This window comes from Perna viridis, chromosome 6, assembly GCF_037379345.1.
Source record: "Perna viridis isolate PV_CMFRI_1.1 ecotype Kerala chromosome 6, ASM3737934v1, whole genome shotgun sequence".
NCBI classification, from domain to species: Eukaryota; Metazoa; Mollusca; class Bivalvia; order Mytilida; family Mytilidae; genus Perna; species Perna viridis.
Window position 1 is genome coordinate 26205691 of NC_142450.1, and position 25354 is coordinate 26231044.

Below are 25354 nucleotides of genomic sequence, written 5' to 3' on the forward strand. Positions count from 1 at the left end.
CACACTCAGTTTATTTAAGGCACTAAAGAAGGTCATTTGTTGACTGAAAATTTTGCTCATTATATATTTTATTATAGTGAATTAACATCTTTATCGGTATCGTTGTACAATCCTTTAGACATATATTTCTGTTTGTTTGTGATGCATCGTCATGACTCGACGATATAGATATATATAAACATTATATCTGTATCTACCTTGTGCGTCCGCTCCTACTTTCTCATTGAATTTCTCTATCTGCAACGATTCGTGCATTTTGTTAATATTTCTCTTGTTGATTAGCGAATTGAAAACAATGGAACTATACAGGTATATGCAACAATTCTAAATCGGTGTTTATAATATCTAATTTCAATGTTGATTTCCGTAATTCATACCTCCAAGTAGCCTTACTTCGAACCTTGTGTTATCAAAAATAGTAAAAGAACCGAAATGATAATTCTCTTCAAACTTCACCAGGTGCTAGTTGAATTAAAAAAAAGACTTACTCCAAAACGTATCTTAAAACATTCATTCTACTTTGGATAATACATCTTTAGTTTTAGAACTCAATTGTGTTTTAGCTATCATCAAATAAAAGACACCGATCAGTCTCCACTTTGCTTTACATTTGCAAGAATTTATTTAAGTAAAGAAAAAATATGCATTTCAAGGTAGATCATTATTATTACACGATTAATTATTTTTGTCACCCTGCAAAATCATAGAGACGTGTGTAATTTAATTAACTAATGTCATTTGATTTAATGTAAAATAACTTCTAATACATCTTATTTTAAGACGGGATTTATGCGTGAAAGTTATTACGAGGGGTGATTATTGTTGGGAAAATGTTTTACAGAAAAGCAATTGCAATATTAGTTTTTTTTAATGTTTAAATAAAGAGTTTATTGACACCCATTTGTCGTGAATTTCAGATAAATGATCTGATCTAAGGTGAATGTACCAGTTTTATGTACCAGTTTTATAATACCTCGCAACACAGGGAAAATTCCCAACATATCAATCCATATAAAATGTAACAATTTGCCTTCTATGTCGACGAATACAAAAAAAGAATAAATAAAACAATTCCCACATTAGGTCTGAACAGGATACTCTAACATAAAGCAATGTCATACCAAGTTTAGTTCCAATCTGGTTGGCAGTGTCTGGTGAGAAAAAATGAAGAAACTAGGGGCTTCAAAGAGACTGCTATTTTTTGTTAAAGAAACCATGTTTTTCTTGGATAAAAACAATTGCTCGGCCAAGGCTGAACGAAATATAACGGAAATTTGACTACAAATAAATCTTGATTTGGAACAAGTATTTTTTGTCACGATTTTGATGAACCTAACGGTTTTGAGTTACATGGGAAAACTGTCTGACCCTTTTATTATTTTCATAGTTACTGTGACAATATTTTTCGGCACATCGATAATATCCCATCAGTCCTATGCGCAATACCCTAAGGAACGTTCACACCAGGTTTAGTTCTAAAAGGTCAAGTAGTTTCAGATGAGAGGAGTTTTGAAATGACGCTCAACAACAGACGAAGACAGACGACGACGGACACCACGTGATGGCAATATCTAACAAGGTATTCGGCCAGGTGTGTTTGAATATACCTCATTAACATTTATACTTTCACAGTATTTGTTTTTCTTTTTTGTAATCTATACAAAAAATTTACTTAACAGCCAGGAACTACCAGTCATGACTCGGATCAAATATTTTTAGTTTGTTTTTTTTTTAGATTTTCAGTTTGATTGACACAAAACTAAAACATATTTAAGATTAATAAAGGCTTGTAGTAAATTATATTGCAAATTGTATATAACAGCCATACACCCAACATTCTTGAAATCCCTTTCTTCACATAAACAAATTCTTATAGTTACATAAATAAGATTGCCTTACGATAAAATCTTCTGCCTCAAAATTCGAGTAATCCAGTGAATCTGTCTCCACACCATCCGCTGCAAAAAAATAACATGAATATAGTTTTGATTAAACAATTCATGCAGAAACCTACCCGGGTCAAATTATCCCCCATTTCATTGTGATTTTCGTTTGTCGTGAGAGAAAATGGCTGCGATAAGCCGTTGTTGGTTCTGATACGGAAAATGTACGAATATGAAAGACATTCGATGTTGATAACACATGACTTGTAAAAAGTGCTTTCTACATGCATTGTAAATAGGAAACAGCTAGTGTGGATCGTACCGTTTGCTCGACAGATATGGAAAACGAGGATTTTTTGAGATGAACAATTTTGAATAAAATCATAATCTGGTGGTAAACTTTGGTGCACTGATGATATTTCTTGGTTTAAAATTGGATCATGTACATTTATGTTATGGTAAGTGTTTCTTTTTTCCTAAAAAGTAAAAATTATTTTCATTCGGTGTCGCATTTAGAAGTAGTCCATTTAAAACATACAATTTTACTTGAAGACAAAACAAACGTACATTATTAAGTATACATGTGAATGTAAACAAAAAGGGTCAAAGGTGGTGATGTAGAACGTACAATAAGTCATGTATTGTCCTATAGCTTTATTCTTAATTTCACTGTTCGTACAGCAACCGTGTATTACAATTTGAGTAGGATATGATAGTAACTAAAGAAGGGTTCTCATAAGATGATAAGTTACGAATTTGGGAAAAATTCTATGCAAATTTTATGCCAAGACACTATATGTTTTATTGCGAACATAAGACACCCAGAAAGCTAGTTTTGAATTTGTCACAAGGTTTGGTAAGGCACCATTTTATATAAGTGAGGTGTGGGCATTTTTAAAATAAAAAAGGAGTTCCAAATACTGTGATTGTTTTAACCATTCATTCATTAAATTAAAATATTATATTCTGACATCAACTCCAAGCTCCAATCCATAGTTTTTAGAAAAGCAGAGGACGCTTACCCTACCGGTGCACTTGGTCCATGCTCCTAGTTTTTAGTGGAGTCCGAGTTGCTCATTTGCTGTTGTTACTTTGTATGTATGATTTTAGTTACTTTATGTTCTTTGTTGTGTATGTCTGTTTTCCATGTCTGGTCTTTGTCCCTGGATTGCATTCTTTTGATTACCGCTAAAACCTTGGTTCCCTTGATTACTCTCTCACAGACCAAGTGTTATTTCAGGCAATTCAACAGATTTGAAAAGAATCATGATAAAACAGATGATAGCATAATTTGCATTTTTTGACGGAGAAAAAACATCTGCGAACGGAGACGTTTCAAATAAAAGCCATGGTTTACACTACCACGGACACCTTAAAAGCAAGAATTGATATCATTTGAAAATAATATTAATTACTCAAATAATATTCGAGAAAATAGATGTATATTTGTAGTAATTTTGATAAAGCACTTCCGGTCTATAATCACTTTGCCGATATACAAGTACATGTAACCTTGAAATTGATTGTTGACAAGCTTATTGACGTGATCATACAGGTAAACTACAGTAAATGTATGTCATGTGTACATCGATAAGCATTCGAGGTCCCGATTCACTTAAACGTTTTTTTTTCTTATTTTTATTACAGCTTGAAAAAATCCAAAGATACAAATTTAACGGACTTGTCTATTTTTTCCTGATTTTTGTGACCAAACACTAGGTATAATCCATTTGTGATTGAACGTATCTCCACTCAAAAAAATTTTTATTAAAGGTCGTGGCTTTGTCTTATTATCATTTGATACAGTTTTTTTTTTTTGATAATTTAATGTTTAATAATGATATTCCTATTTTAAATTGAAAATAATAAATTTTTTGTCTTAAAGTAAATTTTAAAGTCATCAACAACGGCAATAAACAACAGGATTAACTTTTCCGCCTCAACTAAACGAGAGCGCGATTTCTATTGTTCTCATAGCGGTAGGTTTCTGCCTGAATCGCTCCAATCTAAAATATTGTTGTTACAAAACATAATAATTTGAGGAAGCTAATTGTACTTCTCTATGAAATTATTGTTTTACCTACTTCTTAGACGGTCAGATATTTTGCGATATCACATCACGGGGCAATGTGATATGAAAATTGGCGTTGCGATAGATTTTTGTTATGGTGATGCACAGTGGTAAAATCTGATTGATTGAAAGCAATGTTGTAACTTGTCTTATGTTGTTCTTTTGTAAAAAGTGTTGAAGTTATAAGTGTTCAAATATTGCAAAATATCAAATTGCCTCGGCTCATTTATTATCAAGCTAAAATAAAATAATTTGAGTTAATGTTTTACAATATTCATCTTACACTTACTATGAATCCTCTGATTAAACTACATATCTTTTCTCAGTCATGATTCAATCTTGATTTTATTAAAAAAACAAAGAATATGAATAACACATATTGAGTGAATAATTTGACAAAATATCTGTAGACAGCACTAAAGACAAACAATTATTATTTGTCTAAGTGTCCAAAAAAATGATTTGATATTCTAATGATTGTTATCACATGATTGGAAAAAGTACATTACAAAAAATGTCAAATCACAAACAACTCCCTGCAAAGTTGAGGCAGGACATGGCATACGAGACTAGTTTTTCTCCGCTGCAAAGATGAGAAGGGACATGTGTAATCCAATGTCTTACCTCTTAATTGTTCATTTAATATGCATGAAAATAGGTAAAACTGCCAAAATAAAATTGTAACAAACAGTTTACAGAACAGATTATCTCTTTTACATAGTCACTTTCAATATGGTTTATTGCTATGGAGAATACTCTATTTTCTATTGCTTTGTGTGGTGCACCTTGTGGTCTCACTGCAATATGTGATAACTTCTGTAAATGAGTGTCCAATTCAATCCCTGAAGCCAATCATTCAGTTTTTATAAAAGTGAAAAAGACCTACATGACCAATCCCCTGCAAAAAGGTACATTAGTCCATGGGCTGGGACGGTCCTTTGTGCCCACCCCACCCCCTATTTCCTCAACAACTTCATAGTGATTTCTTTGTTTCTTATTCTGTATAAGCCTATATTTTTGACCACACTAAAGCAAAGATTTTTATGACTCAATTATTTGTGCGTCTAAGCCTTTCTGCGATACCATTTGTAAACAAACTAAATACTTTAAGGTACTATCGTATAGTCCAATGCCGTAGCTTTATAATGGTATCCAGAAAGTTTCGGTAACACTTAGGGTTTTGGAGTAAAATGAAACAAATATACCGCTACCCCACCGAAAAATCTCTGAATTTGACATATTTTTTCAATGTCAAACCTCCTAGAGTATTACTGTTTCAGTAAAAAAACAATGACTTATTTGATATTTTCTGTTTAATATTATCACAAATTATACTTCTGGGTTTTTTTAATGAAAATTAGCGAATTTCGTAGTCAGAATTTATCAAAAAATGCAAAAACATGGGATTTTCGATTCTTCTGTCAAAAGTCACATAATTTCGACTCTTCAAGTTATTACTCAACTTACATCGTAGAACTCATATTTTAGGCATTCATAATTAATATATTGATATAACCTGAATATCTTATCAATGTAAGCGCTGAGTTTTACTTTTGGCGTGACAATAACTATAAAATCAGAAAAATGGGAATTTTCAGAATTTTCTTCTATATCATCCGATATTGTCTTTTTCCAGTGAAGCTTTTGTGTGATACGGTAAATCAATATAATGTCTTAGCTTCAAACTGAGCCCAGGTAATAAATATTTGAACATTTCCAAGTCAAGTTTGGGGTAAAATTGCCAAACTTACCCATGATGAAAATGCCTAAGCATGAAACAAAATATTTATTTTCAGCACATAAAAACATGAACTGAAATGTTGATTTTTGGCATATTAACAATGTACAATAGATATTTTAGGTAAATAAATTTAATCATCGATGTATTCAACATATCTTCTCATTTCAGGCGCGTTTTTTCTTCAGTTTCAATCTGACAATATCGAGTTATTCATAAGAATAGAAATGTTCGCAGTTGCATTTAAAATAGGCAGTTTCTTTCAAATGGCGTACTTCGAACAAGCTTTTGTACATTTAAATACAATTATATATTGTCTTCAATTTGTAACGAGCCCAAGTAATAAATATTTGAACTTTTCCATGTGTAATAAGATGAAAAGTTGCCACCCATACCCATGAACAAGTACCTCAACATGAACCCAAATGTTAATTTTCAGCTTACAGTCGATGTAAAAAAAGCAAGTTGTGTTCTAGTGTTTTAATTTTAGATGCATTTAATATACCTGTTCATTTCAGGCGCGTATTTTTCAGTTTCAAATTGACAATAGTGAGTTATTCATAAAAAGGGGAATTTTTGGAATTTCAGATTTCCGTCCATTTAACTTATAATTGGTATTTCTTTTTCAAATACTGTACTTCAAATAAGCTTTCCTATATTAAAATTCAATTATATAGTGTCTAATCCTTGTAACAAGCCCAAGTAAAAATATTTAAACTTTTCCCAGTCCAATTAGGTGAAAAATTGCCACCCCACCCATGAAACAAAATGTTTATTTTCAGCACATAATCGAAATGAAAAAAGACGTGTTGGGTACTGTTGTTTTAATTATAGATGTATTCAACATATTTTCTTATATCAGGCGAGTTATTTTCAGTTTTAAGGTGAAAATAATGAGTTTTTCCTAAAATGGGGAATATTCGCATTTTTCATAATTTCTTCCATTTCACCTATAATGGGCAATCTTTTTTCAAAAACCCTACTTCAAACAGGTTTTGTATATTGAAACACATTTATGTAACATCTTAACTTTCTAATGAACCAAGGCAATACACCATTAAACGTATTTCAGGCCATTTGGGCGAAAGAATAGTACCACTACCCACTTAAATCTGTCCCAAGGTGAAAGAATATGATCGTTTCAAGAATACACGAACTGTACGCAATAGGTGTCTGCATTGTCAAGCAAAATTATGTTTTTTATTGTCCAGAAGACGACTAAATGTTTAAAAAAGGTAAATTTAGGAATAAAACAGATTATGCTTTTAACTTGTATATTTTTGTTTAAAATATCACAGTTTTTACACGAATTGACTTTGTTTTTATTTTCATAAATATAAGGTTTCAAAGAAGCAACTTCGATAAATGGCTGGCATACATTTATCCAACCCCATTGCAAAATGCAAATTTACCATGCACATTTATTACTTGAGCTCGTCAAAAAGCTGAGACACTTTATAATTGTATTTGATAATATAAAAGCTTGTTTGAAGTATGCCATTTGAAAGAAATTGCCAGTTACAGGTGAAATTAAAAGAAAATATGAAATTTCGAAAATTCCTCTATTTATGAATAACTCAATACGTCGATAAATAAAACAATAGTACCAAACATGTCTGTTGTACACTATTTATATGCTATTTTATAACATTTTAGTTCATGTTGAGGCATTTTTATCAAGGGAAGGGGTTGCAATTCTCCACCTAACTTGAGTTCGAAAAGGTCAATTTTTTTACTTGGGCTCATTTTGAAGCTAAGACACTATATTATTGTGCCGTATCACATAATTTGTGATAATACTAAACCGAAAATACCTAATAAGCCATTTTTACGGAAGCATGTAGTAACAGTCTTTCTAAAAATAAAACAGAAGGTGATTCGTGTATGTCAAAAACCCACCGAATTCATTTTTATTTCTTGTTCAGAAACAGTTACTGATCACATGACCAGTCTTCGTTTTTCATTTGATTATTGCTCTTTTGAGATTTATATAAATTGTACATGAAATTTGCACTTTTCAAGGATAATCGTTCCTGATTTGTCTTCATTTGATTGATTTTAGTGGGAGATGATTGCTTGATTATCTAAAATGTGTAGATCTGAATGATTGTCGTTGTGTGAAAGTATAGCATATGTAGACTAAAAAACTTTTGTTTGTTTGTTGGTTTTTTTTCACCATAAATCGCGTTGCCATTGGCTGTGTCTGAATTTTATGTAGACTGCTACTTAATACGCTTATGGTTTTGACATTAAAAAATATGTCGATTTCGGCGGGGTAGGGATGCATTTTTTTTATTTTACCGCAAAGCCCTTATAGTCCAATTGTCCAATTCACCTCAGATTGTTTACGGTTTTTTGCGTTTATTTTTGTAATTACTCGACGGTTCTTTTCAAAAACTTGCCATTTTATTTATGTCGTTCTGTACTACGATTCCCTTACAATTATTTTTCGTTCTTACCTCCGAGATTGAAAAAATTCAAAATTTATTTTTCCTACGAGAATTTTGCATTGAATGTATTGTTTATCCGCCATCTTGTTTCTATGGATATTTTGAAATGTTCCCTATTATCTCACAATTGAAGAGCTGAAATACCATGATTTCCCGCCATATTTCTGCTCTTTACCTTTAGTAAAAGACAAAACCAGAAGTTCCGAATGAAAATGTTACAACTGGTACTTAATAAGAGTCTTACCACATAAAGTTATAAATTAGCAGGGAACCAGAAATATGGCGGGAAATCATGTTATTTCACCTCTTCAATTGTGAGATAATAGGGAACATTTCAAAATATCCATAGAAACAAGATGGTGGATAAACAATACATTCAATGCAAAATTCTCGTAGGAAAAATAAATTTTGAGTTTTTTCAATCTCGGAGGTAAGAACGAAAAATAATTGTAAGGGAATCGTAGTACAGAACGACATGAATAAAATGGCAAGTTTTTGAAAGGAACCGTCGAGTAATTACAAAAATAAACGCAAAAAAACGCAAACAATCTGAGGTGACTTGGACTATAGTGTTACTGCTACTTGGTACCTTTGCAAAGCTTAAACATTGGGCTACATGATAATACATACATATGTCAGTTTAAGTTCGTAGAATAAAAAAAACTTTTTGCCTTAACGAGGTATAAAAAGTAGCCAAAAATACAAAAAATGCTTCAGTTTAGTTATTAACGACCAAAAGATTCGTTAATGGGAGGTATAAGGGTACCTGAAAATCATATTTTGGTTGATTAGTGGGGGTTGCATGTGGGGGTGTGTTATCTAAACCCACGTTCTACATGTATAATTGATATTTCAATGATTTTAAACTTTGCCACAATCACTAATTAACCTCAACCTTTTTATGTTAATTAGTGTAGACTATGGACAACAGCTTTGCAGATTCATGGGTATAGTGCTAATTTCACACCCTGTATAGCAGAGCTAATACATTAAGATATCAGAGTAATACATATTAAATCAGGAAAAGTTTATGAAGTCTGCAGAGGAGATTGTTACCTAACAAAAGAACTAAGTACACTTTATTTTTATTGTGCTTTTAACATAGTCAATGCTAAAAAATACAGTATTTTTATAATGAATCAAAAACAGAAATGTGGTAAGAATGCCGTAAAGGTCGTACACAGAAAGTAGGAATTTGACAGACATGCAAATTGCCTCTTACGATACGGGAGCCTATACTTAAGTTGCATACCAACTATCTACTTTCAAGTGGCCGAGATTTATATATCTTAATTGTTACGGAAATATGTTGCCCGCAGCCTAATGGACATGCACCATTCAATAAGCATATTTGAATGAGTGCAATCCAGCTAAAAAGTATTATTAATTCTGAGATTTCTATAAATCAATTTCTTTCTTTAAATTCAAATTAGCGGATTTTTTTTCAATCATTGTAACATTTCAAAGGAAAATAAATTTTAATATTTGGATAAACCAAACAATAGAATTGGATCCCAATGAACATTTTTTGGTCACACAATATATCGTCAACGTAATTCGAATGTGTGTAACATCAACAATAACAACCTTAACATTTTCCCGTTGTTTAAGGCCAAAACAAAACAAATCATAGCTCTTTAATCCAAACACCCCAAATGTTCGCACCCGCCCCGATATCTTTTTTTTTTCAAAATGTGTTGTAAAAAAAGAATCCAGATTCAAATTTCCAGAAACATTACATGTATTGTCCGGACTCGATTTATATTAATTGATATTCGTTATTCAGTAACTTCCAGTCTATTGATTATAGATTTGGGCTGCTATTTCTTTGTAAAAAAAGTTCCAAATTTATGAAAACTATTATAGGTGTAGCAGCAGAAAATATACTTTAATAGAGGTGTTTCAATACGTTTGTAGTGATAAAATCAATTTCCAAACACACATATACGATGATAACAACAACGCCTTATTTTTCGGAACAACTCAAAAATACTGTAGGAAAATAAATTTAAAAAAATAACAATTGCCATCTCCCGCCCATTTTTTTTTGCAGAAAAATTGGATGAAAATCTAGGATTTTTTTTTATAATGGCCTAAAATAAAATACCTCTAGCAGCAAATTCTTTCCTTTTTCCTTCAACTTCTACACGATTCATATCATAGTCCCCTGTTTTCTGTTGGTTTATATATATTTTGTTCATCGACATTTCTTTTTTATTTTCATACTCATCCGCATTTTTATCGTCTTCAAACGGAGTCAGACAGCTATTCCTGAAAATACAGGTATAGATGAATTTTTGAAAGCAAATATTTTTAATTTGATCAATTTATTTAAGTAAATAATGTTGAATCTCTGCCCATTTTTGTTTTTTAAAAGACTGAACAACATGTTTATTTAATGCTTAATAGCATCTTTCTATTTTCTATTACATCAATAATGATTTCTGAAAAAAATAAAATACTGTAAACGACAAGTGTAAAACATAACAGAAGTTGACAAAAATATTAATTCTATATAGAAATTAACAACAGAATTTTGCTCACTACATGTGTAATACCAATGCGTACCACCAGCTCTTTGGAAGCACCCAACAATGTTATCTTAATTTTGCTCATCTACACATGACCCCCATCCTTCTTAGATAGATTTATTAAAATCCATCAAAAGGTTCAGGAGGAGTTACTCTTACAAGGAACATCGAAAAGTACAGACCGCGATTATCATAAACCTTGTTTTTTTTATAAAGAGGTGTCTTTTCCTGTAAGTTTTAGAGAGAAAATTTGCAATTTATGTAAAATCTGAAGTTAACTGGATGATCTTTTTGTTTTTTTGTTTTTTTTATTTTTGTTTTATTTTTATTTTATTTTTTTTTTGGACTGGTAGAGTTTCAGAAAAGTGTTGCTAGATGAACTCCACTACTATTGGGGAATTCTAGGTGATTTTGAATTACAGAACCTTACAGTGATCACATATATAACCTACCTTGGCACTTTCAAATCTTCAATCTTTCTGATATTTGAATATTTTTTTCCTAGATCTTCTTCTTCTTTCAATTGTCCTGGTATTGAATCAGCTGCTTCTCTTTTATGTCTTTCGGGCTAAGCATGACAAAATCGAAATATGTTACTTGTCTAACATACTGTCCCAAATAGTTCCATAACTGTACCAATCAAATATACAATATTTTCTTTACTTTTCAGTTCTTACTATGTATCTAGTTATTTATTTCTTTTGTCTTGAAATGGATTTGCATTTTGAATTTGCTTTACCTTTAATATGCTCGATATGAAGCGAAATTAAAGAGAAATCCAAAACTGTTCAAATGAAAAATCAAAGATATGAAAATCAATTAATATATGCCTCCCAAAATAATTCTGCAAAATGGTAGAAAAGTTGTTTCCAGGCATATGAGTTTTCCTCCTATTGATTAGATGCATTGGAAGCAGAAAACTTCAATAACAGTTTTTGTTACCAAACAACTCCTGCGATATCATGATGTCACTACAAAACGTTCAAATATCGCATGGAATCAAGCAGCTCTCAGGTAAATCACGATCATAGAATTATTGCCTATTGGGAGTGTTTCAGGTTTCACAAGTCACATATTATGGATGATTAGACAAAGACTTATGAATACTTCTCTTACAAGAAATTTTTTATCTAGGTTCACTTTTCTGCGGTCATTATCCAGCTGTAAAATAGCTCTCTACAACGATAAGAGTAATCAAGGAAACCAAGGTTATAGCGGTAATCAAAAGAATGTAATCCAGGGACAAAGACCAGACATGGAAAACAGAAATACACAACGAAGAACATAAAGTAACTAAAATCATACATACAAAGTAACAAAAGCAAATGAGCAACTCGGACTCCACCAAAAACTGGGAGCTATGGACCAGGTGCACCGGTAGGGTAAGCGTCCTCTGCTTTTCTAGAAACACCCGCCGAGTTGCTCATAAAAATGCAAGTCCGGGGTAGACAAACGAGGAGAGGAAAACTATGACCCGTTCAATAAATTAGTTTTCATGGTGCTGATGGTTACACCATAACGATCCACGAGTTCATGACGACCACAAAACTTCTGTAATGATGACATCAATATTGTAGCAACATAACCCTGTTCCAGGAGCCTATTTGTTAGAGTTCTAGCGCGATACAAAAAGTCTGCGTAGTTTCGGCAAGCTCTGGCATAACGTATGAGTTGTGATATGAACACTCCATACCCATGTGCTGAAGGGATGTTGCCACAGATGAAAGGAAAGTTGACAATTCTGAATGAAAAGTTATCACATTTGCCGTAAAGTTTGGTCAACAGTTTTCCTTTACCATCGATTTCTAAGTGTAGGTCAAGATATGAGGCTGACTTTACAAGTTCTCTTGGGTGGATGCGATATATCAAATCCCCGAAATTAGGATTGTTTAAAGATAATACGTCATCTATATAGCGGAAACTGAGTTTGAAGGATCTAGCCAAACGATATTCTTTCTTTCTGATCGGATCAGCTAGAAAGTCATCCTCATAAGAGTGAGGGAATAGGTCAGCAAGTAAAGGAGCACAATTTGTTCCCATCGGAATGCCGACCGTTTGTTGAAAAACACGTCCACCACACTGGACAAATATGTTGTCGATTAAAAATTCCAGCATTTTGTTAACATCTTCCTCTGTATATTTTGAAGATGATTTGGAATTATTTCTAACAAAGTATGAGGAATCTCTTCCAAAAACTATATGAAACATGCGAATACACAAGGGAGTGGAATTAAAAAAAACATTTACATTGGCAGAAACCTTTCGAATAAATGCATCAATCAACTACTAGTCGGAAAATGTCTTTCCTGTAACCAATTCTACATTGTACCGACCAGTGACCATAGATTATTATTATTGATAGAATAAGGGTGCAAAAATAAAAAATAAGGTCTCCCCTGTCATTAACTCACCCTGAGATTAACATTACGAGATATGTGGAAAATATTCCCATTTTTTAATAAATATTCTTAGACAGCAAGACAATGCGTCTAAACAAAAGAAAACAATTTTATTAAAAAAAATTCAATCCTTTGAAAGTGAAATTACATTACTTTCTATTTTGTTTTGACGTTGCATGAAAATTTGAATGGTCGCTTCGTTGCCGTAAACGATGTTCATTAATTGTCTGAGGAGCCAACAGGCTTAAAGCGCTGACAGTGAATAATGTGATTTGATGTGTTGTCCCGTTGTTATTTATTCTACAATTTAAACTGTATCATGGAACTTGTTTATATATATAAACTTCCATATTGTAATTTGCGCCAAAATTAATTACTTCCAATTACATTGTTTGTTAATCCAACTCCGCAGACGGTGTATACTCAAATATAAATAATGTGTTAATAGCTATCAATGTCATATATTTATTTTTTTTATTTTTTTTTCGTATTATAAAGACGACAAATCTAGATGATCAATGGTAGAATTAATTTAATTTCAAAGTGATACGTAAAACTTGTACATAGGCTTACACCATGACAACTTAATAGAGGAATAATTAAAGCTAATAAATATATATTAATACTTACGATTTGTACGTTGTTTATTACACTCGAAAGTTGGAAGAAAAAACAGGTAAAGGTATCGAAACAAAATCTTTCAATATATTTCCACTGTAAATAAATAATACATTCTGTCAGGATTCTCTTACCAATTTGTTTGACTTGTTTGGTCAAGCTTTTCAGTATTATCCCCAGTCAAATCCAAACGCAACGTCAATCTGTAGCAACATCATTCAATGACTGTTAATACTATAACAGTTTTCAAAGACCCCGATGTAGCAACATTGTTGTCTACTATTCACGATACCTACATTTTCGTACCAGCAGGCAAAGCCACAAACAACATTGTCTGTGTCTGCAAAACGTATCACATCAAATCTTTATTATAAGAGTTAGACAATAGCAGTAAAAAGAACTATACTGCTACCATACTCCTAAAAGAAGAAATAGTCGTAAACTATAATTCTGTGTAGCTCTCTTTTGATCTCCCTACCGAAGAAGGTGATTGTGATTTACCGTCTACGACTGGATTTCTAAACTACACAATAATCCATACAAACAACGCTTCATAGCTAGATCTGCAAGTGCATCATCAAATCTCTATCCAAACTTGTAACTTTTAAACTCAGCGCTGTCAAAAAGGGTCTCAAGTACTACTACGGCACTTGTTACTCCCGTAGTGGTATTAATTCAATGTGGATCCTCAACAATTCGAAAAATCCTCTGGAAACCCTCGATTCAAGAATATTAGAATACAATAACATTAAAACCTTTGATTTTTCAACTCTTTATACTTTGTTTCCAATACTTTGTTAAGATCTCGACTCATAACATTAAACATCGTTGTTAGTAAAAAAAAAAAAAAAAACGTACAGCATGATACAAATATGTACATTCTTTATATTTTATAAAAAGTTTACTCCAAATCATTTCCATATATACCGCAGAAGATGTTTTCAAAACGCTGGATTTTTGTTTATCGACAACATATTTGTCCAGTGTGGTGTACGAGTTTTTCAACAAGCGGTCGGCATTCCAATGGGAACAAATTGTGCTCTTCTAATTTCTGACCTATTCCTTCACGTTTATGATTGGTTAGCTCCTTTGATCTCTGTTTCCGCTATGTAGATGATGTATATTCGTTAAACAATCCTTTCTTCGGGGATTCTTTACATCACATTTGCCCCAAAAAAACTTTAGAAAAAGGATACTACAGATACTGTGAAATCAGCCTCATATCTTGACCCAAACTTGAAGATTGATGATGAAGGAAAACTATTGACCGAACTTTATGACTGAAAGATTAAAAGTCTGATGCTCTACCGACTGAGCTACGCGGGCTGACGAAGTACTAAGCGGTAAATATGATTTTTTTGGTGTGATATGGCGGGAAACGCTTTCAGCATGTGTATCATATGCAACGGTATAATATTCTACTAAAGCGAAAACAGTGTAAATTAATAGTTGATTTTAAAATGACAATGACAGTTGGAAATGCAGACAAGAACACTATATCAGACCATTGATAGACCATTGATAATATATTTTTAAATGATGCAATATATTGGTGTCCTTGCCATATTAAATAGTTAAAATATGCCATTAGGAAGTATGAGCAGAGTGGCGCAGTGGAAGCGTGCTGGGCCCATAACCCAGAGGTCCGTGGATCGAAACCACGCTCTGCTAATCATTTTTTTTTATCTTTATTAATTTGTTTTTTACGCTTATCCAAAAGAAATTTAGTATGTATATCTGTAACATGTTTTACCAGTGAGTATTTAGTTTTATATGAACCAATCAAGCACTTAGATATATGCTGATAGTCGACTTGTGTAGCAAATTTTTTTTTTTTCAAATAAATACTGTTGAACACGTGCACGTATTGTCACCTTTCCATTCATCTGTGACAACATTCCTTCATCACGTGCGTATTGAGCTTTCATATCACCTCTCAAACATTATGCCACACTTTTTGTATTGCGCTTGCCTTCTTACAATAAGGTTCCTAGAACAGGGATATATTGATAGAGTCTAATCTTGATTATAATGTATTGTCAAGATTAATTGTTTTATTAGCAACTCGGCGGGCTGTCCTGAAAAGCAGAGGATGCTTGCCCTACCGGTGCACATGATCCATAATCCCAGTTTTTATTTGAATGCGGGTTGCTCATTTACTTTTATTTCTTGGTACGTGCAGTTTTGGTGGTTTCGTGTTCTCTAGTATGTGTGTCTATTTTCCCTGTTTAGTCTTCGTTCTTGGATTTTACCTTTTGGTCACTATTCGAATTTCGATTACTTTTCTTCAACTGATTTACAAGCAGTACCTTTCAATTATGTAAACACAAATTTGATATCACCTATCATATGACACCTTTATACTTAACCAATTAAACTAAATAGCAATCGAAAGAAGCTAGGAGTACGTATGCATTATACCAGATTCTTACAATTACGCGTGTTTCAAGTCTTTAGAATATTCCAAATATTTAATAGTTTGATATGCTTCATATCTTTTAAAACCGAGTCTAGTGAAAGATAACGGTACATTTAATTATATACAATATAAAATTGTAAAACCTTTTTCATATGACAGATATATAGCATACTTTGCACAGCAGCTATACATTTATAATTACCTGACACTATGACAAGCTGCAGGGTCAATTTAGTTACATTCGTATCCGATTTATTAATTTTAATATTTTTGGACAGGAAATCAATGTTTTTTTACTGATTGCAGTGTTTCAGTAACTTTCATGAACATTCCCAAGGAAGTTAGAAGCATGTACCAGAACTTTCTTTTTTAAAAAAGGGTCATTATGTCTAAATTTAGAGAAACGGTATTGTCTCGTTGAGGATTATCTGAGAATTTTTTTAAGACGAATCAGAACTTATTTCATCTATCTGAAATATAAATTCTGTTTTTTGTTATAAATATTTAAGGAATATCACTCTTTCGCTGTTTGAACTAAGAAAGTCTAGACGCTGTGATTTTTTTTTCTGACAAAAAAATGTTATAAAAATAAAAAATAAAAACAAAAATAAAATTTACAAAATTGTATTTTTATTTCCTTTCATGTCATTAATTTATTGTCGTCAACCGCCTACAAGCTGAGAAAATATGTTTGAAAATGTACCCTTTTTTCTTACCAAGACTTTAAGATTTTAAGGTTTACCTAACCTCCTGAAATATTACATTTTTCAAACAGTTATTCTGTTTGACTATTTAAGTAATGAATATCGAAACTAATTTGAGAAATGTTCATAAAAATTAAATTGAAAAAAAATAGTTTCCTTTTCTTGAGTGGAAATAAATTGGTAATTGGTTACGATGTCCAAAGAAAGCACACATTTTGGACTTCTAAGCAAATTTCAGAAAACGGCGAACGATGATATTTGCAGCTAGAACAATAGTATTTCTGAGGAAAATCTTCTTTCGGAAAGTTTATGTGTTACCGGTCGAAAAACGTGTTTGAATATTTATTTTTTTATTATTTGTGCAATCATAAGCTTTACAAGACAGCATGATTTTGGTTATCAGAAAAAAAACAAGATCGTAGAATTATCTGCGGAATATTTTTGTTCATTACATATATGCAATACTTGCATCGGTACCAAACCGACTAAGTGATGTCACAAGCAAATCGGACGCTATTGGTGAAAATCAATAACGTCTATAAAAACTATCGATTTTTTTCAGATAGAAGAGTTTTGCAAAAATGCTATTCACATACATCTCACAGATTTCGAATTTTGTATAGCCTTGTGCATTTTACCAAAGCGTATTTTGCATTAAAGTTTAATCATTCGTTGTTGCACGTGCATAATTTTTCATAATAATCTTACTAAATGCATAGGTGGTATTTTTCTTTAAATTTTCCGATTATTTTTATTAGTTAATTTTTATGTCAATATGCTTAAATGATACATATCAAATGATAAGAAAAAAACAAGTGCCAAAAAGATATAAGTTAGTTAATCAATACCATAGTTTTAAAAGTATGTTTTCGTTGTTATTTGTGAACAAAAATCTCATAATAGTTAATTTACGCTTGTCGAGTTCATTGATTATCGATTAAACTGTTCTCCTTTTATACCTGACTTAAACAAACTTTTAAAAAATTGTTAAAGTTGACCAAATGCATGATATTACAACTGCTTGTTGTAATATGAAAAAAAAATAAAATCAGAAACTATCTTAAATAATCGTATTTGCTTGAAATTATTAAATTGGGACACACATTATCTTCCTGAAATTGATTGAAACCAGTTACACCCGAAAAATACTTTACATGCATATTCAACAAATGTGTATATTGTTTTAATGTTTTTAATCTGATAGTCAATACGTATATTAACAAGAGGCCCCTAATAGCCTAAATCGCTCAACTGGTTCAACAGATAGATCTCTTCATGCTGAATAATTTTACCCCGTGTCAGAATTCAACTAAACCTAACGGTTATGGAGATAAATGCTAAAAAAACTACTATCTGACCCCTATGTTCTATTTTTAGTAAAGGCGGCCATGTTTTTCAACGGATCAAAAAATCATCACATCAGATCTATGCATGATACCCCAAGAAACTTTCAAACCAAGTTTGGTTCCAATTGGTCAAGTGGTGTCAGAGAAGAAGATTTTTGAAAGAAATAACATTCAAAATAGCACAAAAAGTCGAAAAAGGGCAATAACTCCAACATGGTATAACGGATTAAAACCAAAATTTCACCGCAGATAGATCTCATCATGTTGAACACTTTCACTCCGTCAGAATTTGGCTAAACCAAACGATTTTTGAGATATATGTGAAATAAACTACTGTCTGACCCCAACGTTCTATTTTTCAGTAACGGCGTCCATGTTTTTCGATGGATTAAAAATCTCCACATCAGTTCTATGCAGGATACCCCAAGGAACATTCATACCAAGTTTGGTTTAAATTGGTCAGAGGAAAAGAGTTTTGAAAAATTGTTAACGACCACGACGACGGACGCAAAGTGATGGCAATAGCTCACTTAGCATTCGGCCAGGTGAGCTAAAACAAATGAGAAGCTTAGCTTTATACAATCAAGATAATCTGAACAGTTGGGTCAAGTCTTAATTGGAAGGAGTGAATAACCCAAATATGATCATGAGTGTCGAAGAACGCCTGGATTTAACGAGTGTGTGGAACTGGTTGCGCGCACGAGTTAAATCTTGGCATGAGTGATCATATTTTTCTTATTTCCGCTAGCAAATTGATTATCCGATTTATCATATAGATTTACTCAATTATTTGTTGTTATTTTCAACATTATTTTTTTATTTTTTTGAACGGTGGATTGATTTCAAAGTTGTGACGATTTGGTTGGAGAAAGTCCGAGAGTGAAATTATCGAATTTATTACACTTGGAACATTCGATTAAACACCTCTATCTATAAAATGAAATAATTTATTATTTGAAATTACACTGTGGTGATTTTTGTTTTTAATTGCAATGTTACATGACTTTGGTGATTAAAGTTTTATTCTCATTTTCTTTCATAAATTGTCTAAAGGGCAGTAGAAAAGAACACCTGAAAGATTTCAATACTCTATTTCATTTTATCTGATACAGTACCTAAACCGATCCGTGTAACATAAATTGCGATCGGTCAGTTTCCGGTCAGTCATCGATCCGTCAAACCGACCCATTTAACTGGTGATCGCATCACATGACCTCAGAGCGTTTAATGTATTTTTCGTTTTTGTTGTTTTCTTTGTCAATTTTACACATATTTACATAGTTTTATATGTCTAAACACAAATTTATACTTTTATTTTCAGTTTCTTTTATTCAAAACAGATCTTACGTCATTTTACATAACAAAACTGCGATGTGATCGGTCACCGGTCATCGATCCGTCAGAAGTCAATCAGTCAACGGTCATCGATCCGTCAAATCGTTGCGAGGATTGGTTGAAGGACTCTACCCTTAATAAACTGAAAAGTATGTCTCCCCTGAAAGCCATTCATCATCCTTATCAAAATCATGTCATCACTTATAAACACGAAGCTATAAAAATCAAGCCCATAATTTGCATCAGAAGGCGCAGAATCATACAAAATAAATAGAGATATATTTAGGAGTATGTTTTGTGATATTAACAAGATCAGACAGCCGGCGAGATCAATTCAAGGAAGAGCACATTAAACAAGAACGAACTCATAACAAAGGACAATCTGATGTCACAGTCCGACCTTGCATTGAAAATCAAAAAAAGACAACTATCATTTAAATATTTTTTTGGTGTCATTGACTATTGTTCACGGTTTTGATATTATGTTTCTGTACTTAAATATAAAGTACAGTACTTCAAATTCCAAACGAAACAATATTACAACACAAAACCCCAGATGTCGTCAAAAAAATAACCGGGTCATTGGATAACCGCAGCGGGCAACTGGACAACATAATTGGAACCGGATAACATCATTTCATAATTAGCTAATACCAACGGATAACCTAATTACACCGCGGAAAAAAAAAGAATATATGTACACATCGACACACAATGCCTCCGATGAAGATCCAATCAAGGACAGAAACCAATCGGCCTTATATGAGCAAATTTAGAAGCAATAGCGATCCATATCAAAGTCAAGGGGAGTACTACTTTCCATTTATACTTATTCCTTCCTCTGGATCGATATGGATAACAGTTCAACTTGATTGGCATTCATTAATAGTCTGTAGTCCATTACGAAATACTAACTTGGAGGGTTCAAAAAATCAGTTGCAGAAATCTACTTAACCAAATCTATCAAGTGGTAAATTTATAAGATGTCTAAACATTGTAAATCACGCTTTATGTCATATAAGTAAACGAATACATCAAAGTTACGCATATATTAATACTTCCGAGAAATCTATTATTGCTTTTGTCACATGCGCCTTCAATTTGGCGAGTAATCACAAGTAATCACAATTTCCAAACGACAAATACTGGGATATTGGGCCTATTATGACAAAATAATGTATCATTACAGGTATTTTAGATGGTTTCTCTCTCGTGAATGGTAAAGAGTTGATGCTTTGTGTGTTTGAGTTCGAGTTCCACATATTGGGAATTTTTCATACCTTTCTATGACGACTAGGTGCTGTTATGTAGGATAGAGGATCAAATTAACGATGCATGTTACAACATTCAATACTATACAAACGTTTCAGAACGTGACGACTCTATTTGCAACACTGCTACTTTGGATCAAATTGATACAGGGAAGATAACGTTGTTAGAACTGTGTTTGTCGTTCCAACCGCGGGACTCAAACTCGTACCGCAGATACATCTATGGCAACACCGCCTGCACAAGTCCAGCGCTTTAGACCACTCGGCAAAATAGGGTATAAAAAATAGCCCAGCTGACCGAGTGGTCTAGGGCACCTGTGGGTAGAATACTAGCACAATATATCGAATTTTATCGAATTGAAGTACGTAACACTTCAAAAAGATACTTTTAATATTGCATGAATGACAGACCAAAGTGTTTATTTTTGTGTTTTATTTCTGACAGTGTTGGACTCTTTATAGTCAGTAAGATAAAGACTGACCAAAGACTTTTTGGTTTTAAGCAATGTTACAACCATACCAACAACGATTATTTAGACAAGTATATGTCATAGGAATAGAATAATTCCGATTAAAATAAATGATATTGATACTTACAATTAACATGTAAGTCCTTTGAACTGTTAAAAAACTCCAAGTCACAGTGTCAAAAATATTACTTCTGACGTCTTGTTCCTGTAAATAGTGTTTATCAATAATATATCGGCAAAATTCTGGTACATCAAAACAATATGACAATTCAGAATCACCAGGTAAAACGTGACTAAACACTGTAGATAACAGAATAAATTACCTTTTATATATCAAAACTGAATATAAAGGCAAACAAGACAACAAACAAAAACAAAAACTCGGTAAGACATGGAAGCATAAGAATTTGCTAGTCTGCAAACAACACCCATACACCGTAATAAAGTATACCCTTGTAAACGTCAAAGTTTGGTAGGTTGTCAATCCGGTAGGACTTCAAATCTACCTTAAGATATCTTTTTTTCTCGAGATCGTCTCTGAGATAGAAACTACGCATCTGTCAAATAAAACATACCTCGCTCATTTACCCTTTTTTGACAGTGTCATTGTTTACTAAGATTTCATCATTAAATCACAGTAATTGTAGTCGATGTCTATAGGTTCCAAGTTGGTATTTCGTAACTTATAAAAGAGCAGTTTTTTTTTTAAATTTGATAGTCCAGTCCATATCATCACGTTTTACATTGAATTCATTTAATCACTCATTAATACCAAAGCAAAATATCAATTCATATCTTGATACAAGAAAAAAAATATTGAATTGCTCGAAGTAAGGATTATAGGATAAATATAGATTGAACTTCATGAAAAATGAAATAGAAAGATACATTATATTACATGCATGACCAAAATGTGTATTGTTTTGTCGACCCATTAAACAGTAAATCCAGAAGATGTTTTTTTTTTTCATTTTCGTGGAAATGTTTTACAAGAATCAGATTTTCAGTTGGACTTTGCTACTTCTACAATGAAACCCTATTTATATTTTTTTGAAATACTAATTCTGGAAACATGATGTCTAACTGTTTTACGTTTAATCCTCATGACGTTAAGTGGCTCCGCCTCATTGAAAAAAAACTCTTGCAGGTGCATCTTACCAAAGGGTGTCTGAGATTTCCGAATCTTTCGCGGTAAAAGCGGTGTTTGATTCTTTTTTCTTAATTCGATTTAGCTTTCTGATTTTAACAGCTGATCGTGCTGTGATACGTCACGACCAGGAGTAAAATATAGGTCACCTACCAAACATATGGCTAATTTTTGTATGGATTGAAATAAACGCCCTCATAGCATAATATTTGAAACTGTTGGTGGTAAAGTATATTTCTCCTAAATAGAAATATTAAACATTTTTATGATAGGAAAAATCTTAATAAAAAGGATATTGAAACATAAATAATCAAATGCAACAACATTATAATGAACCCCACTTAAACAGCACAAAACTTTATATTGCATTAGATTTCTTATAACAATAAATTTTATGAACTTCCACAAGTCGTTTTATTCCCAATACTTAGTTAAAATCCCGAATCAAAAACATTATACATCGTTGTTACTCCAAAAAGACGATACACCTAGATAAAAAATATGGTGGAGATTCCTCATGCTTTGTGAAAAATAATTTAAAACCATCTTCAAAATACTGGAATGTATGTCCAGCAAAACCGTTTTTTAACAAACTCTTTAGCACCTGCGTATGGAGTATTCATATCACAACTCATACATTATGCCAGAGCTTACCGTAGACTTTTTGAATCGCGCTAGACTTATTTTACTTGTCTCCTGCAACAGGGTTATTTTGCTACAAGAATGAAGTCATCACTACATAAGATTTTTTGTCGTCATTTTGAACGAGCGGATCGTTATGGTGTATCCATCTGCACCATGAAAATTGATTTGTTCAACGTGTCATAGTTTTCCTTTCCTCTTTTGTCTACCCCAGACTTGTCTATTTATAATCAACTCGTTCGGTGTGTTTCTCCAGTTTCTTAAAAAAACATAGGACGCTTATCTTACCGACGCACCTGCTCCCATATTTTACTGAAGTCCGATTTGCTCATTCACTTTTTCCTTGGTATGAATTATTTTATTTATTATATGTTTTTTGTTGCGTTTGTCTGATCTCCATATCTGTTCTTTGTCACAGGATTGCTTTTTTGTTATTTCCGCTAGAATCTTGATTAACTTGATCAATCTTTAATGATATTGTGAAAACACTGAATTCATGTATTCACTAAATGAAGATCAATGATGTGATTTTATATTTTACAAGCATTGCAGCTGTGGCCGGATTTTGTTCGGGTTTATCAGTTTATCCATTGCTTAAACATGAATGTTCCTTAATACAACATAATAGTTGCGCATCATAACTGAGTTTTAGTTCCGTTGAATGCGCACCCGCCTCCAAAATGTGTGCCAAACACACGAATTGGTATCGTTGCATTATATTCTAAATTGTCACAAAGCAGAAACTAACCACATCAACTGCTAAAATGTTCACCCTTTTTAATAATGCTTCAAGGAATGTACAGATGATGTAAGTAGAATTTTATTTATTGAACTTGAGGCACCCAATAATATTCCGTTGAAAATTTAGGTATCAAAAAGTTGAGTCGAAACCTTCAATTTTAATCCAGTCTTTCATGAGCAGTTAAAGTAAAAAAAAGAAAAGACTTGAGAAGAAACTACGTAACAGGATATATGTCCAAACAAATTCCCTATATCTAAGACATAACACAATTGGTTGCCTTCATTTTCTGTAAAACAAAACCATCAAAAAGATCAGAAACTCCGTCGTATTTATTTGCATGTCAAAGTACAATGTGTCTTTAGCGTGAAAAAGATTAAACAAATAATATGAGAATATGTTCCTGTAGTATTTGCGAAACACATCACCTATTTATTCTATAAGTGAGGAGTTATTCCATATGAAAAAAAGTTTTTTTCATGCTGAACAAAATATCAATCATTTCTTCAAAACAGACAAATCATTTGAATACGATTCTTTTAGAATTCAACTGTATTCTTTTTTAAAAATGTTTTGGAAACAAGATAGTTGTTGATGTGAATCATGGTCAAGTGACGTCAAACTTTATATAAAGTTTTCTCATGTTGTCAAAGGTACTCAGAGTTGTTACTTTAAAAGCTGAAAAAGGAATGATTAAACTACGGATGTTTGCGTCAACTTCACAAAGACATCATACTAACGAAACCAATATACTGTAGTTGGACGCTTCTGTTCTGAGAGGGGAAATTAGAAATGCTGTTCTTTGTTGTGTATGTCTGTTTTCCATGTCTGGTTTTTGTCCCAAGATTACATTCTTTTGATTACCGCCTTGGTCCCCTTGAAAAAAAACTGTCAATGCAATTTACGTAAAAAATGAAGGAATTTAAAAATGGACATTGCTAACTTGCCTTTAACGTCTTGAAGCATTGAAAGGTTTTTTCTCAAATTAATATCCGAGTGAAGAATGAAAAGAAGACTGTAGGATTGACATTTATATTTGTTATACTCAATGTATACGTAACCTTACTTTTTTGCTTGCAACAAAATATCACCCCGTGGACCCCTGTCGTCTTGCAAGATATGCTTTAATCTGACAGATGAGGCATGGACCCTCGATCTTTCATTCTTGCGTTAGGTTATCATCCGAAAAAGATACTCGAATTAGTGTGATTGACTGACTAAAATGGGATATGAATAAATTTAGTGAAGATGCTCACAATACCAAATACGCAAATATTTACACACTTAAAAAAAACTCAATCCTTATATTCCCAAATAAAATATTCAGAATTGACCGATGTCTGTGAAAAGCGTCTTAGATTTAATTGCTACTAACCTTTCACCAAAATTTGAGTGAGGCGTTACCAAGGCTACAAGACGTAGGGACGGACTCACGGGCATACGGACAGGCAAACGATGGGATGGACGTAAGAACTGATACATGAACAGATAAAAAATCAAAGCCCTGCAACTTTGTGTTGGATATAATAAACAAGTTACTTCAACTGTTATACATGAAAGGAAACGTCTCTTAACTGTTTTCCTTCTTTTC

General features: G+C 32.5%; 1 protein-coding gene and 1 non-coding gene across 10 annotated transcripts in view; one reads left to right on the plus strand and one right to left on the minus strand.

The window, feature by feature from the left end:
- LOC148614269 (uncharacterized) overlaps nt 1-25354 on the minus strand; it is a 52639-nt gene that overhangs the window by 9552 nt on the left and 17733 nt on the right. For 4 of the 9 annotated variants that reach the window (XM_088588281.1, XM_088588278.1, XM_088588280.1 and 1 more), the window contains 7 exons: nt 21363-21440; nt 13703-13786; nt 11790-11849; nt 11126-11241; nt 10250-10413; nt 1900-1958; nt 198-237 (listed from right to left, as the gene is read on the minus strand). In XM_088588281.1, the coding sequence (XP_088444407.1) occupies nt 198-237; nt 1900-1958; nt 10250-10413; nt 11126-11241; nt 11790-11849; nt 13703-13786; nt 21363-21440 (601 nt within the window). The remainder of the gene's footprint in view (nt 1-197; nt 238-1899; nt 1959-10249; nt 10414-11125; nt 11242-11789; nt 11850-13702; nt 13787-21362; nt 21441-25354) is intronic. The other 5 variants (XM_088588283.1, XM_088588282.1, XM_088588285.1 and 2 more) reach the window with 5 other exon arrangements.
- On the plus strand, nt 15290-15361 carry Trnam-cau (transfer RNA methionine (anticodon CAU)). Its single transcript has one exon. It is a non-coding gene; the product is annotated as a tRNA-Met (tRNA).